The 16027-nt window shown below is 45.3% G+C and overlaps 1 protein-coding gene across 3 annotated transcripts in view; it reads left to right on the forward strand.

Annotated features, from left to right (window-relative positions):
• LOC147260835 (leucine-rich repeats and immunoglobulin-like domains protein 1) overlaps positions 1 to 16027 on the forward strand; it is a 39549-nt gene that overhangs the window by 12244 nt on the left and 11278 nt on the right. For all 3 annotated transcript variants that reach the window (XM_086205103.1, XM_086205104.1, XM_086205105.1), the window contains exons 5-10: positions 6026 to 6163; positions 6552 to 6695; positions 8014 to 8157; positions 8620 to 8763; positions 10402 to 10545; positions 11806 to 11886. In XM_086205103.1, the coding sequence (XP_086061229.1) occupies positions 6026 to 6163; positions 6552 to 6695; positions 8014 to 8157; positions 8620 to 8763; positions 10402 to 10545; positions 11806 to 11886 (795 nt within the window). The remainder of the gene's footprint in view (positions 1 to 6025; positions 6164 to 6551; positions 6696 to 8013; positions 8158 to 8619; positions 8764 to 10401; positions 10546 to 11805; positions 11887 to 16027) is intronic.

Here is a 16027-nt window from a genome sequence, read left to right on the forward strand (position 1 = left end):
ATTCTTAAAACTCACCCATCCTGAAACTATAAAGACTAACCCAACAGTCATTCTAGTGCTCACGATTAGCTTCACTCTGTATTTTCTTTTGCACCTTGCTAGCATACAAGCCTATTGCCTGAAAGCTTGCAGCTGCTGCTTCCTGTAACACTGGTCATCATCATATCATTTTCATTGGTGAGCAACGGGGGAGTCACACCTTTGCCTCTCAGTGTGTCATCTGCCCCCTTCTCAGCATTCATCATGATGCATTGTCAGACTAATTCTGCTCTGGTTAGTAGAGGTGGGTTAAAAATGTCTAAATCCCGATATTTTATCATATACATTTGTAGGAAAGATTATCGATACATAAATCCCAGTATCGATCTTTTAAAATAAATTAGATTTTACCCGTTTATTTTTTTGTTTTGTTTGCCCCTTCAGTCTGGCGTGATTTAGTGCGTAGTGCAGCGTTACTGCGGTCAGATGATCAGATCTCGCGGGATCCAGGCCACGTGCCTCCGATCAGAGAACAACAAGATGGCGGAAGCGCAACTTTAATATCCGGCAAATTTAAGAGCCGGTGTGTGGCAGCACTTCGGCTTTAAGAAGCAAGAAAACTGCGCCCAACTTGACAAAAATAATGCTGTGCGCAAAATGTGCAAAGTAGAAGTGAACGGAATGGAAATACAACTAATCTCTGGAGCCATGTGACGAGGCATCACCCAGAGGACACTCAGCAACCAGGAAACTACAAGTCCCTGCAACAACCCTCGCTGGAGACAGCATTTGGGACCAAGTTTCCATCCACGCCTCCACGTGCAGAGAACATCACTTTGGCTCTGGCAGTTTTGATCTGCAAGGACCTCAGACCATCCTGAGTGGTAGAAAATGTAGGCTTCAGACCCCTCGTCCAGACACTGGAACCATGCTATGTGCTACCGACACGGAAACAACTGAGTCAAGTCTCAATCCCAAAGATGTACAGAGAAGTTAAAAACAACGTCACAACTGCACTGAAATCAGCAGAGAGAGTTGCCATAGCTGGTGACAGCTGGACAAGCAGAGCTACGATTCCTGCTTGACCATCACCTCTCAGCACACTGACAGTCACTGGTCCCTCATGTCCCACGTTGACAAACGCGGGCGATTGAAGCTCGCCACACCGCGAGTCATCCTGCTGAGCTGCTGACGGTTTGTGGAAGTCTAAGTTGCCCTTTTGTTTTGAATGACGGTCAAATATTTAAATAAAAAGTGCATGATATTGTACAACTATTGTTTAATGGTCAGTTCTCAATGTAAATATTAATATTTAATGATGCAGCAGGGTAGAGGGTTACTTTTACAATTAAATTTACAGCATTAGTCCTTTGAGAATGTCTTCCATTACCAAAGCAAAATTGGTATTGGAACTAAAATATTGTATCGTATATTGGATCGAATCGTATCGGAAATCGCATCGACTTGGGACCCAGTGGAATCGTATCGTATCGGGAGGTCAGTGGTGATACCCAGCTCCACTGGTTAGTAAGGAAAGATTCGAGATGTATGTGTCATGTTTCCGAAGCATTGTGTCATTTGAATTATTTTTCTTTTAGTTTGGATCTTTTGTGTCCAGTGTAGCTGGCAGTTTGCATTCAATACAAAACAGACTGGAACAAGTTCAAATTGCCGAATTGCAGCCCCTCCAAATGATGGGGGTGTCTTTTTTGGGCTTGACTCGAAGCCTGTTGCTAGGGGAAGGCCTGTGGGCCTGATCTTCAAGCAGGCCAGAGGGAGGGTCGGATATTTACAAAGCCACGCAGGAAAAGTGAAGGCTCACTGAAGCACTTGCAGCTGCAGCTGTCAGTCACATGGCTTACAGTAAAATGGGTAACAGAGCAGGGTAAGAAGGATGAGGCATGGAGGAAGGGATAAGGCATGTGTAAAGCGTCAGATCAGGGTGACATCATCGTGCGGCGAAAGCAGAATAGTTTAGAGGGAGTAATAAAAGAGGCTGCAGGAGGGTAGTGCGAGGCAAAGGAAGGAAGATCAATGTGTATACTTGGTTACTCCCAAAGTTAAATCCAACCAGCGCTGTGCTTGTTTCATAAGGATCTAGTGTTAATGGGCTGGTAAGTTGGTCGTCACTTGCAGGACTTTATATCTCATGTGTAACCACAGACATTGGAGCCAGTGGCAAACCTCAACGTGAATCACCCACCTGTGGCTATTCTGGGCTGGGGATCATCAGCACAAACCACCCAGTTGTTGGCGAGCAGGGAGGTCCAAAGACCAGCCCCTGAATTTGTTTTCAAAGATTTGAAAATTCAAATTCAGGGGCTGGAGTAAGGATACTGATGACTCGTGACATAGTTCAATTTACAGCAGTCCCACTCCAGCACTCACACCATAGTCCTTCTTTAAACAGATTGCTGACAGATCTTGCAAGTGGTCACATACTATTCAGATCTGCTAGCATAGCAGATAGCATTTCCTCTACCTTACTTTCCTTTTCCCTCTTGCAAAAATCCTCTGCAGAACAAAATGCTGTTTGTTTGCCACGAGGAAGGCAAGGTGTGGTAGCAAGCCGGCCCATGTGGCCACTTCTAACCTATAAAGCATTGAGTCCTACTAAAAACTATTGGCTATGGATAAATGTAAATACAGAAATAATGATACACAGACAATTATTCACATCTATGGTACTCAATTACACAAGCTGAGGTCGCAAAATTGCCTGTCTGCTAAAATGAGGTCAGGCTGGGGAGTTTTCTCTGGCCCCCTTTCAAACCTGACCACCAGTGATATGTATAGCCATGTTGTCCTCAAACCTGGGTGGATAATATGCGGGTTCTGTAGGGCCAGAGTGTTCTCCATATATTCGTAGATGGACTGTCAATGTCACTGACATCATGACAATGTTGCCCTGCCCTAGAATAACCACCAAACATCACAGATGCTTTTCTAAAGTTTCTCAAGAATCTTGACTCCAAATTACTTCAAACTCCTTCTTTCGATCTTCAGGATGACACCTACAAAGGTTAAAATGCATGATATCAGCCATTTAGAAGAAGATCACCTCAACATTCTCTCTTTTGTCAGAGAGATGCCTCTGCCAGCCCTCTAGTGTTCTTGTGCCACCCATGGAGGATGGTCTGGAATTCAAGCTTGTGTGAGACAGTGACACACAAGCACACACACAGCAGATAGGTCAAGAATTTGATTTCAGCCACTCATCAACAGTGAACTTCTCCCATGTGGCTGCTACTGTCTGACTTCCGTGCATTCTTCAAATGTGTCTCTCTCTCAGCTGTAGTGCGCTGAAGAGCGATTTGGTCTAAAAGAATAATCATCAATAAGTATGAATATAACTATTGATTACTGAATACATTTACTAATTAATATTAAATATTAATTATTCAGGGCACCACCCTGATGAGTTCAGGGAAACTAAAATGTTGACCAAGTTTGAGAAAAGTGATCAGTCTCAAACAGTTTATCCACTAAACAGTCAATATTCAGTAATATCAACTAAATAGGGACAACTCTGATCTTGAGATCCGAGCGCTGGCCACCACTTGGACACGTGACCACAGTTTTGTACACAAAAGACACTACGACTTCTCTCTTACAAATAAAAGTGTTCATTAAACACAATGCATCAATCGATCAGCAACACGTTGATATAACGGCTCTATCTAACCAAAAGATATAAAGTGATATGTGTGAGCGTGTGAGTGAAGGAGTGTGTGTGTGTGTGTGTGTGTGTGTGTGTGTGAGTGTGTGCGTGCGTGTGTGTGGGAAGGAGAGAAGGAGGAGGGGAGGGTGGAACCTGGTTGCCTAGCAACCACTTAGCGTAGACAGTGGAGGCTAACAGTTTTGGCTAACAGCTGAGGCCAGCTAGCCGCTAGTTAGCACCGTGAAGGTATAAAACGCGGAGCAGTCAGTTAGTAAGCTGAATGGCTCAGTGAGAGAGAGAGAGAGAGAGAGAGAGAGGAAAGACAGAAGTAAACCCAAAAACGTGTGTTAACGCACTTGTGCAGAATCAATATTATGTAGCACCTTCTTGAAACGTTACAGTTATTAACAATCAACATTAGTAGATACAGCGTAATGCCATACAATAGTATCTGCTGTTCACAGGACGTCCGTCACAAAAACAGTGCATTCATAGACACTATATAAACACAACTAAGCTGTTTCTCTGCCCAGAAAATGCCCAGTTAGGGAAATCCTTACTTGGTCCGGTAGGACGATAAGGAATTGAATCTCTGTTGATCCAGAGCGCGGGTCGGCTCGGTTCGGAGGTTCGCAGAAACAGCGGCAGGCAGCCTGCAAGGATCTGCTGGAGTTTACTGGTGGAGGGGTGAACAAGCTTGGCCGAGCTTTCGTTCACCAGGGAACCAGTTCATGCGGGTCGTGTGGCTCAACGGTGTCTTGTCTCGATGAGTGGACGGGGGGAGAGAGGTGTCTGCTTATGGAGTTCTCGCCGTCGCTGTACTTCCAGGCCAAGGTGCGAAGAGGTCCGAAGAGAACCGAAGAGGAGAGCCGAAGAGGGCGAGCCGAAGAGGGCGAGCCTTCTTGGACCGGTCCCTTTTATTTGGTTAGGCCGGTGATGTCACTTCCTGTGGGGCCTACTGGCTCTCAGCCAATAGAGTCGCGGCACGTGAACTTCCGGGCAAGCGGGGCGCGAGTTTTGGGGGGGGTCAGTGGCCAGAGATGATCCCCTTTTTACGACCCTTTGTTTTAAGAGCGTGTGGTCACTCCTAATGCAGGCTTCAGAAAGGGGTGTTAGGCCTCGAAGGCCTGAAAGTCCTTTCTTCAGATTAGTTGTAAAATCTCTGAATTAATCTCTTCTCCTGGTTGTGTTGGCACAACACTGCTAAATACTGGTGAGGTCTGAAAGGACTGATGTTCATGACAAATTCAGTACCAAAAATTCTGTCTGGTAAACCACATGTGAAGTTTCCCGTATATTTAGTAAGAAGTGAATTTGCTTGGAGTGTGAAAGTGGTGCGTTTGGAAGACTAGGTGCAAGGAATTTAAAAACAGTTGATACAATTTCTGGTTTTATCACTACTGTTGCACCTCACTGAATACAGCAGCATTTAGTATTCACAAACCATGTTCATAGGAAGTTGGCAGAAGTGCGAGAATGGAAAGAAAAATCATTGTCACAAACCAACAGCAGAGTGGCAGGAACTTTCCCCATTGTGTTCATTGTCCAGCCCGGCAACATCAAAGGGAACCTTTCAAGCAGCTCAGTGTAGAAATCATATGGGTGGCTGGATGATCTGATTTTTTGAATAAGTCTCCTACCAGCTTCAGACAAGAATGGACAAGCCAAACAATCATCCCCAAAGATGACACCACAAACAGGAGAATGGGCATGCTAGTGTCAACCGCTGATGCACTTGGCAAACACCAAAAGAAGTGTCAAAAGGAGCTGGACTCAGGCTAATCAGACGGTCAACGGTGCACGTGAATGAGATTTGGAATTAGGTGGAATCAAGAGTGAATAAAGCCCCCAGACATCAAAGGGAACAAGAGTGAAGCAAAGTCTTTATCAGAAGTGTCACTGGCTGTCTGATAATCCGTTTTTCTGAACATTATGATTGTGTTTGCAGGCTTCAAACACGCTCAGGCCATGCGCTGAGAGCACTGTTGCGGTGCTTGCTTCAGACGGTACCCGTCTCTGTGGGCCGCTTGCTTGGCCTCAAGTGCCACTGCTTTCCCAAGAAGCGACAACTTGACACTCAACACTGATTGTGTGATCTAAATGTTTACACTGATGCCCAAACGAGCTGATGCTGTTGACAGAGAGGGTCAGACAGGGTATAATGTAGAGATTCACCCAAAAAGTAACTTTTCAATCATTAGATTGTTCTAATAGCTAATGACCACTTTAGGGATGAAGGGTGTCGATCAAATTCTACACTTTGTCGGGACGTAGCCATCCCCACAGTGTTCTGTAATTGTCTTAGTCCTAACGTAGCCACAGGCTATCAGGTTTTGTTAAAGGCTTTTCAAGTGTCTTTCTCTGTTGATGATTGTTATTTTCCAGACATCATAACAAGATCAATGGTATTGATGGTGGACGGACTGGAGAACTTGTCTCTGTGGAAACACTGGACCTAAGCAACAATGACATCATGGAGCTACGAGGGCACTCTTTCCCCGAAGGCCTCCAGATCAGAGATTTGTAAGTACGACGATGGTACATAACTCAGAAAATCATTCAAGTGCAGCTATTCAAATCAAAGAAGATGGACTGCAAAATCCTGGGAATATTCCATTCAAAAAAGGTCCAAATTCCCCAACATGGAAAATAGAATTATTTTAAAGAAATTAACAGGAAACATACAACACCTGTCCAATCCTATATATGAGAATTCTGTTGAGGGGAATTTTATTTTACCAATAATTTTGGTAGAAAAACTGTTAAATATATATATATATATATCCCAAATCTCCCTACCAAAGCTGAATAATGTGCATTGATAAAATTGGTGGAAAATAACAAAGAAAACAGAAGTAAGTAACATTACTGAACACAGGCAGAAATGAAGATCATGGAATTTTGTGTTCAGGTTCCTGAGCAATAACCAGATCACTGTATTGGAGCTCGGTGCTCTGGACCATCTGGGCTCCACTCTGCAGGTCCTGAGACTGAGCCAGAACCACATCACTCAGATTCCTGTGAAAGCCTTCCAGCTTCCGAGGCTCACCCAGCTGTGAGTACCACTGGACTTCATCCATTTAACAAGCGAGTCGGAGTGCTGACGAGCATCTTAGGCCCCTTTCGCACTGCACCAAAAATGCGGATGAACGGGGGTGTTTGTGCACTCTGAAAGGGTCGACTTTGCATTTTGACCGGCGTCCACCAAACCTACAAGCGACCCGGGTGTTTAGCGGCTTGCCTCGGCTCTGCTCGGTTTCCCTGCAATGTGAAAAAAGCAACCTGCGTTGTCTCAGGTTTCACGCGACCTTCCTGTTGCATTCTGATTTTGTCACTGTGCCGCCTGTCAGGCCGTCATTGTGGAAGCTCTGGAAAATAAATACATAAATAAAATCAGGCTGGGCTGGGCTGCGAGAGCTGCTCACTCATCTCTCAATAAAGCTTTGGCTTCTGCAATAAGATCAGTCTTCCTGTTGGGAGCTCAGACCCTGGTCTGCTTGAAGCTTGAATGTGCCCCAATACCAAGCAAACTCAGGTACAAGAAGCCGCTTTGACACGCGTTTCAGTTTGAAAGGGGTCTTAGGGTGAATGTCTCGGTCACCTTGATCTTTGTGTTTTAAAACTCTCAACGTGTAGTGCTTATTTTACCTCTGTGGATTGATAAGGTCTGACTGGCTATATTATCAGTGATTTAGTGCCTTCTTTTATATCCTCAAATAGTTGGTTTATTGCCAGCACCATGCTTCGTCGTCTTAATCAAACGTCCATCCGGTGTCTCGGTGACTCCAGTCTAGAGAGCAAAGGGGACTCTAGTAAAGAAAGAGGATCCCACAGTTTCCCCAGGTGTCCACAGTTGGAGAGGTGGCCCCTCGTCGGTGATACTGCACCTTAGACACAAAAGAACCTGCCGGGATGTTTATATTTGCTAACATGGGGGCCTGTGCGCGCGTGCACACACACACACACACACACACACACACACACACACACACACACACACACACACTAAATGCACAAACTCTATATGCAGAAAAAAAAGACTGACAGGTGGAGAGACACCACCGAGGAATGCCTGCTGAGCTGGGGGCTGTTAATGGCAAAACTGAATTGAATTGAATGCCTTTTATTGTCATTATACAAGTATAATGAGATTAGAGGAAAATGCTCCAAATGAAGCATGCAGGCTACAGAATCCTTTGGTTTTGACCTTGGTGTGATGGAGAATGAAAGCAAAACATTCCTCAATCAACAGGAAAAATGTTTTTGTGCATTTAAATGTTGGCATTATTGTGAAACGGTTCAGAAGGTATGATCAAGTGTTTCACAGATGTTCCCCCGTGTTTCCTCTGTGTTTTTTTCCGTCCAACCTCCAGTGACTTGAACAGGAACCATATTCGTCAGGTGGTGGGTTTGACCTTCCAAGGTCTGTCCCGGTTGAAGGTGCTCAAACTGCAAAGAAACAGCATCAGCAAGATGACTGACGGGGCCTTCTGGGACCTGGTCAAGATGAAAGTCCTGTATGCATCCCCATTAGAGATGAACCAAGAAACAGAACATCAATGGAATTGTCACAAACAAGTAGACTAAGTTCTTGCGCACACATCTTCATCAGAAACATCTCACAGCTAATACCAAAACCAACCCTTCTCCTTAACACACCTGGGCGTAGCACGTCAGCTGAGAGCAAGCCTCTACCTGTTACAAACTGTGAAATGAGTACTCATTAATCACCAAAATAAAAAGAACAATTTTGTACCCTGACTTGAACGTACCGACAATCGCTGCAATCTCACATTCTCTGCTTAATTCTTGCAATTACATATAAAATAACACCATCATGGTTACAATTTTTTTTTTTTTTTAAGAAGTGGTTCCTCCAGATTTAGCCTGCACAAGAATGTTCATTCTGTGATTTTATCCTACAGTTCCCTGCATCCAGATCCCTTCATTCTCACAGTGTTGCTCCATGTCTAATGCAGCTACCTGGACCACAACAGCTTGACTGAGGTGAACGCTGGCTCCCTGTATGGCCTGACTTCCCTTCGGCAGCTTTTCCTCAGTAACAACTCAATAGCCCACATCAATTCTGATGGATGGAAGTTCTGCCAGAAGCTGAGGGAACTGTGAGTACCAGCATGTAAATTAGCCTGAACACCCAAGCTTTCATGCCAGATGTCCTCCTGCAAACCCTTTAGGAGACAAGCAAAAAAAACAGTCTTTCATTTTAGTCTAATGTAAAAAATAAGGCTTGTATTCTGGTCACATCAGCTGAAGAATGAGAATTTCCTCCCATCAGTTCCTGGGGAATTAAACGGGCCGTCCTCCAGTCAACCCATACCGTCACGCTATCTTACCAGGGTTAGGGTTAGGCTGAGCTGGTCATCTCCACACGTGACTGGCCAAGCAAACCTGACGCACAGCAAGGGCCACAGGGAGGGCAACAAAATGCACAATACTTCTTCTGACAACTGTCTGAAAGATGCCATTATGGAATATATTGTGATTTATAATCTGAATTTATAAAGAATAACAGCTCATCTGCAAAATATGCTCTTAGGTTGTTAAACAAGTAGTGAGACCTTGTTTAACGCCAGGTGTGAATGCCTAAAACTATTATTGTTATTATTATTAATAATAATAATTATTATTATTGTTATATTTGGTACTCATTTTGACAATTGAGTCACCTTTTTTGAGTGCCTAGACATGCTCAAAAACTCTAAACCCGTCACCTTATGGTCAGGGGGAAAGTTCTCCGCAGAAATTCTGAAAAAATGATCACCGGCCACGTGTTTCATCATTAATGCACCACATTCACTCGGCAACAGACTTTAAAAAAATCTGATGGTGCCACAAACTAAGTCCCCTTTGTTAATTCCTTTGAACGCATGACCATCCCCAGGGGTTGTATTGTAATTTTACCTGCTTCTCAAACCTGTGGTTCCATTGCGACCTCTTCAGCATGTGGGCGGCGTGGCTCAGGGGTAGAGTGGCCATCTAGTAACTAGAGGGTCGCTGGTTCGATCCCCGACCCCGGTGAACATGTTGAAGTGTCCTTGAGCAAGATACTGAACCCAAAATTGCTCCTGATGGGTAGGTCGGCGCCTTGGATGGCAGCCTCCACCGTCAGTGTGTGAACGGGTGAATGAGACGACGCTGTAAAGAGCTTGGAGTGCTGCTAAGGTAGAAAAGCGCTTTATAAAACTGAGTGCATTTAGGTGTCTTTTTCACCAAATTCCTAAAGTAAGTGAAACATCTTGGAAGTCCATGTCATGTTTTCATCCCATTTGTATATTCTCTAGCCTGTTAAGAAAAATAGGAATGAGGATGCTCTTGTATGTGCGGGCTGCGGGCCACATGAGGGTTTACCACGTGCCCAAGTACGCTTATAAATGGAGGCTGTAGACATGTAAAACTCCAACCAAGAATTTCTTTTCTTCCCTGTCAAAACCCTCGCACCTCTCTTGAGCTGTGAGGTCTGCTCAGCACATTCTCTGTTAACAATTTGTGAAAAAGAAAATAAAGTCACAATGGAAAAACTTGATGACCAAAAAAACAATTTCAGCCATAAAATTGAAGTGTAAAGATGTGAGCTGCCTCACCGTTTTGCCAGCCTGACATCTCCTTCCAGACCTCACACAGAACAGTTCTCTTTTATCCCCCTTTTTCCACTCTCTCTTTCTCCTACTCTCTCTCTGTCCTGGTGTCTGCCTTCCTTTCCTCTGCACTGTCTGTCTTGCTCTCTGTCTCTCTCTCTCCAGGAATCTGTCATACAACAACTTGACTCGTCTGGATGAAGGCAGTCTGGCTGTCCTGGGGGATCTCCAGACCCTCCGTCTGGGGCACAACTCCATCAGCCACATCACCGAGGGAGCCTTCAGAGGTCTCAAGGCCGTACGCGTCCTGTGAGTGTACCCCCCCCAACTGCCATTAGCAGACCCAAATCACTCCAAACAACCCCCGCTTGAGTGCTTCACTCCCACGGACAATCAAGGGATGTGCCACTTGGAGAGCAGTGAGAGCTGCGATGTCTGAATATTGCTCTGTGGTATTTGATATCAGGCTCCCTTTAGTTGACATCAGAAAGTACAAGCTGCTCTGTTTCATTTTATTTTCATAGCTTTTACAAGGTGTTCTTGCATCACTTCTGTTGAGGTTTCGGTGGCAACTACCTTCTGTCTCTTTATTTCTTTTGTTTGGTCTTGTTTTGTTGTCAACGCCGGTTCTCAACAAATTTGAATCTAAAAGGTTCCGTGTCACCAGTTCCCTCGAGGACACCCCCTCCTGCCCCTTTTTAGCAGCGGGTTTCTTTTCCGTCTGATCCACCTTTCACACATACAGACTAGAAGAAAGAATCAGGTGATTAATCCAGGAGAAAGACTTGGGGTCTTGGTTCCCAAGTTCCTATTGGCGGTGCTTCTGTTCAGTGAGAGAGGAGAAGCTTCTTTGTCAGTGGGGTGACGAGCCAAGACGCTTGAGGCCCTTTTTTTTTTGGCATTCTGGGTGATAGATAACTAGCTACAGAGAAAGTAGAGGGTGGTACCAAGAGCTGAGTTGGGACTGCCAGATCTCAGCTTTTTCTCATGTTTCTATTTCTTTGACTCGCCCACTTTGTTTGTGTTGGCTCTACCTTTTCAAAGCACAAGAAATGCTCATTTCTCCCTCTCGGCAATGCAAAGTTTATTCTGCCATCTCCTCATTATCCTCCAGTACACGCACATCTCTGTCTGTCTGCATCTCTTTTCTCCCTCCCTCTCCTCTGTTCAGTCCTGGTTTCTGTGTCTTTGAGGCAGACCTAATCTAGTCACTGGTGGGGAGGAGAGGCAAAGGCGGGGCCCTGAAAAGGAGCTGGGGGAGCTTTAATTGGGCCTGTGCTGCTGGTCGTGCTGGCATGGGGCAGGAGCCTGCATTGGGGTGTGAAAGCTCCAAACAAGCCAGGCTGCCCTCGAATTCGGCCACAGGGGCGGTTGGCTCACTTGGGCAAGGCAAGGGACGGACGGACGATGGGGGGACGGAGGGAATGTGGGCAAGTGGGCAACCTGTGACTTCCAGACCAGCTTTTGTCAGGGCAGTGAAACGCTTCACTGCTGGCAGACTGTCCCTGTTCTCATCCTCCCTCCTTCCGTCTTTTTTATCCTAACCCTCTTTTCTCTCCTTCTCCACAGGGAGCTGGACCATAACGACATCTCAGGCACAGTAGAGGATACCAGAGGGGCCTTTTCAGAATTGGACAGCCTCAACAAGCTGTGAGTGTATTTCCTCATTCTATTCTTTTAATCCCCAACCCCCGTTTTCTCTTTTGCCATCAACCCTTTCTTTTCATCCCCCTGTCCTGATGTTCGTCAGAACAGACCATCAGAGGAACAGGACAGAGCTGTCTCATTTGTCCTCATCCAAAAGTTTCCTATCAATTCCCAACTCTCTTTCTGCTGCCAGCTAAATTAAGGCCAGAGTGTTCAGTAGTTGGCGATCACTCCCTCCTCAGGACCCTACACTTCACTTGGAAAGGAATTAGTTTGCGCTGAGCGATGACTTGGAGGGCCCCTCTTCCATCTTTACAAGGCTTGCTCAAGAAACTGCAATTAGACTTGTGTTCATTCCCATCATTCTGTGGAGGCAGAGGCCAGCTTTTGTCCAGTTAAATCTGGCTTTCATCTTATGATATCATTCCATTCCACTTCAGCTTCATGGCCAAACTGGGTTCTGCCTGCTTCTTGTGATTCAAGACAGAGATGCTGTGAATCACTTGTATCAGTTTTCTCATCAATGTTTCCATCAAGGCAACTAAGTTGGCTAGGTGAGAAATTACAGTGGGCATGGAGTTGCTGGTGTTGAGCGTCCATGCACTGTCGCCAACCTGAAGGATGAAAAGACAATGTCCAGCCAAGATGGTTCCCTGTGTGAGCGCCACTGAAAGAGACAGAACATGAGAAAAGAGCTGGCAGGGGTTTTGCTCCCCAATAAGATTCTTTCTGTTTCTCCTCCAAGCCTGCACACCTCCCGTCCCCTCCTTCCCCATCTTTGTTGTTGAAAATTGAGGGTGAAATTGAGGGCTGCATTCAGTCATCAAATTCAAACGCCTCACACACCCCCGTACTCTGACCCTACCCTTTTTGCCATGTGTTGGCAGAAGCAGCCTGCTGCATCCTAAGGATGGCAAATCGAGGCATGGGAGAAAGAGGATCTGAAAAAAGAAGGGGGGGGTGGCGAACATCAAAGACTTAATTTTCCTAAAAGCGGCCTGTATTCCAGTCCTAAAATTGCTGGATCTCAGTGCTGCTTTCGACACGGTTGACCACAGCACTCTACTAGATCGACTGGAAAACTGGGTGGGACTTTCTGGAACAGTACTAAACTGGTTTGAATCCTACTTAAAGAAAACTTACTTTGTGTCTGTAAGTAATTACACATCAGAGCGGACAAAAATGACATGTGGGGTTCCCCAAGGTTCCATTCTGGGGCCACTCCTATTCAACATCTACATGCTCCCTCTGACTCAAATGATAGAAAACTACAAGATATCTTACCATGATTATGCAGACGACACACAGATGTACGTAACCATACCACCAGGAGACTACAACCCAATACAAACACCAAGGAAGTGCATTGAACAAATCAATGATTGGATGTGCCAGAATCTTCTTCAACTGAACAAAGATAAAACCGAAGTCATTGTTATTGGAGTTGAAGAAGGGCGATAAAAAGTCAGTGCTCAGCATCAATCTGTTATGTTAAAAAGCACAAACCAACCAGAAATCTTGGTGTAGTCATGGAGACATGAATCTGAACAGCCATATAAAGACAATGACAAAGTCAGCCTCCTATCACCTGAGGAACACATCAAGGGTTAAAGGACTGATGTCCCAGCAGGATTTGGAAAAGCTTGTCCATGCGTTTATCTTAAGTAGACTCGACTACTGTAACGGTGTCTTCACGGGTCTCCCTAAAAAATCCATCAGACGGCTCCAACTGATTCAGAACACTGCTGCTGGAGTCCTCACTAAGACCAGGAAAGTAGATCACATCACTCCAGTTCTGGCTTCCTGTCTGCCAAAGAACTGATTTTAAAATCCTGCTGCTGGTTTATACAGCACTGAATGGTTTAGGACCAAAATACATTTCTGATCTGCTGGTACGTTACGAACCATCCAGACCTCTCAGGTCGTCAGGAACAGGTCTGCTCTCTGTCCCAAGAGTCAGAACCAAACTCGGAGGAGCAGCATTTAGTTTCTATGCTCCACATTTCTGAAACAAACTCCAAGAAAACTGTAGGTCTGCTGAAACTCTCAGTTCTTTTAAATCACAGCTGAAAACCCCTATGTTTGCCGTGGCCTATTATTAAATCAAACTTGAGCCTCTGATCAGCGTCTCACTGCACTGTAACGTCTGTCTGCCTGTTCAGCTTCTATCTCTAACTTGACTTTAGCTGCAGTGTAACTCTTCTAATTGTGTCGAACGTCTCTCTCTGTCTTTACTCTCTCTAATTATGTTAAATGTCTTTTTATGCTTCTTTTTTGTAAAGCACTTTGAATTGCCCCGTTGCTGAAATGTGCTGTACAAATAAACCTGCCTTGCGAATGACACCACATGGGATGGAGGCGGGGCCGTGCAGGCAGCCATAAGCCAAGTAAATGTCTTGTTCTTTTTATATTGCCTCAATCATGTGCACTTGTCAGGACCGGACTCAAAGGAGGACCTAGATTCAGGATTGCAGTATAGGAACAAGCTTTATTGGTTGTTCACCAAAGTCAGAGGAGCGGGCTATGAAAAATCCTAAAGCCTCTCACGCGCACAAGCACTCACACACACACACACACACACACACACACACACACACACACACACACACTGACTTCCGGGCTAATGGCTATCGATCCAAGAGGGGGAGAAAACAAATTCAAGAAAGGGGAAAAGATCTTCACAAAGAGATCCAACCAAATCTACTCTACCAAAGGTAAAGCGCAACTGACGACTGTCTCTGGCTGAAATAAAGCTCCATCTATGCCTGGCTGGCTACTCCATTACTAAATGCTACGCTAAAAAAGCAAAGCTCGCTCACTCAACAGAGGAGGGCTGAGAAAACTACAATAAAAAATGAATCACAACGTGACCTCACCAAGACTAGAAAATAACAAACTTCTGAACTCAAACTGATCTTGACAATAACTTCTTCTTACCTGACTGTAAAAATGACAAAATAAAGCTCTTGACTTGATAACAATGACTCAACTGTGACAGTGGGGCTTCCGTGGTCGGCAATGAACAACACTTCTGCGACGAGACAGGTGAAGACAGAGACACAGACACACGAGGAGCGAATCACGCTGATGGAGGACAGGTGTGCGGGGCGTAACAGGGGAGAGTGGAATCAGCAGCATGAGACACAAGAGGGGGCGGGGCGGACGCTAACTGACAGGACCGGGGAATGCAGGACGACAACAGGAGGAGAGGCTGGTGCACTGAAATGAGAGGGAAATTAATTCTTAAAAAATAACACAAAGAAATAAACAAGACAATAAACCCAGACAAGACAAGCTCACCGCTGTGACTGTGACGGCACTGATTTCTTCAAATTAACAATCTGAAAATGCGGCCCCCTCGTCCAGTGACAAGACATTTGAGTTCCATCTCTGGGGTCTTCACTATGAAGCAGCCAACCATGTCTCCTCTTCCTGTGTAGTCAAGGGTACGGCGCAAAAGAAACAGGGGAGGGGTTAGGGTTCGCGGGTGAGGGTGGACGAGGGGATTAGGACCCCAAATCAGACAAACGGCAACTGGCTTCTTGTCTCAAAGTAGGCTGCAGTGCGGTGCACTGGAAACACACACACACTCGCAGGGTCGCAGGGGTATTAGGGCTGCAACTAACAACTATTTTAATAGTGACTCGTCACCGACTATTGAAACGATCAGTCGACTCATCGGATAATTATTATTTTTCTTAAATTTAGCATGAAGTTGATTTAATTATGTGTCAAATGACAATAAACAAGACAGATGGTTCAATGAAAAACACATCTTTTATTGAGTTCATTCATTTAAAACACGTGTGTCAGGCACAGTCTCATAACGCTAGAGCTCTCTTTTATAGTGACAACACTCTTCTAAAATGTCCAATGTGTCCTAAAACCGTCCTGCTTGAATGTCACTTGAGTCTCACCGAGGAGAGTCAGGCTGCGCTTCCTTCAGCTGCCCGACGGCTTCTTTAAATGTTCCTGCATCATCGCCATGACACCAAGGTCTGCTTAGCAACCTTTGCTAGTAGTCTTTTTATTCGCCGTATCCAGGCTAGAATGCTCCAGACTTGAGAAGTTTTGGTGCGCGTACCTGATGTTGACGCCGCCATTTCTCTATGTTCCCGCTCAGAGAAGAGACGCTACTGCGCAT

The sequence above is a fragment of the Aulostomus chinensis genome, chromosome 5 (genome assembly GCF_037954235.1).
Source record: "Aulostomus chinensis isolate RoL2024-O1b breed Wild chromosome 5, RoL_Achi_v1.0, whole genome shotgun sequence".
NCBI lineage: Eukaryota > Metazoa > Chordata > Actinopteri > Syngnathiformes > Aulostomidae > Aulostomus > Aulostomus chinensis.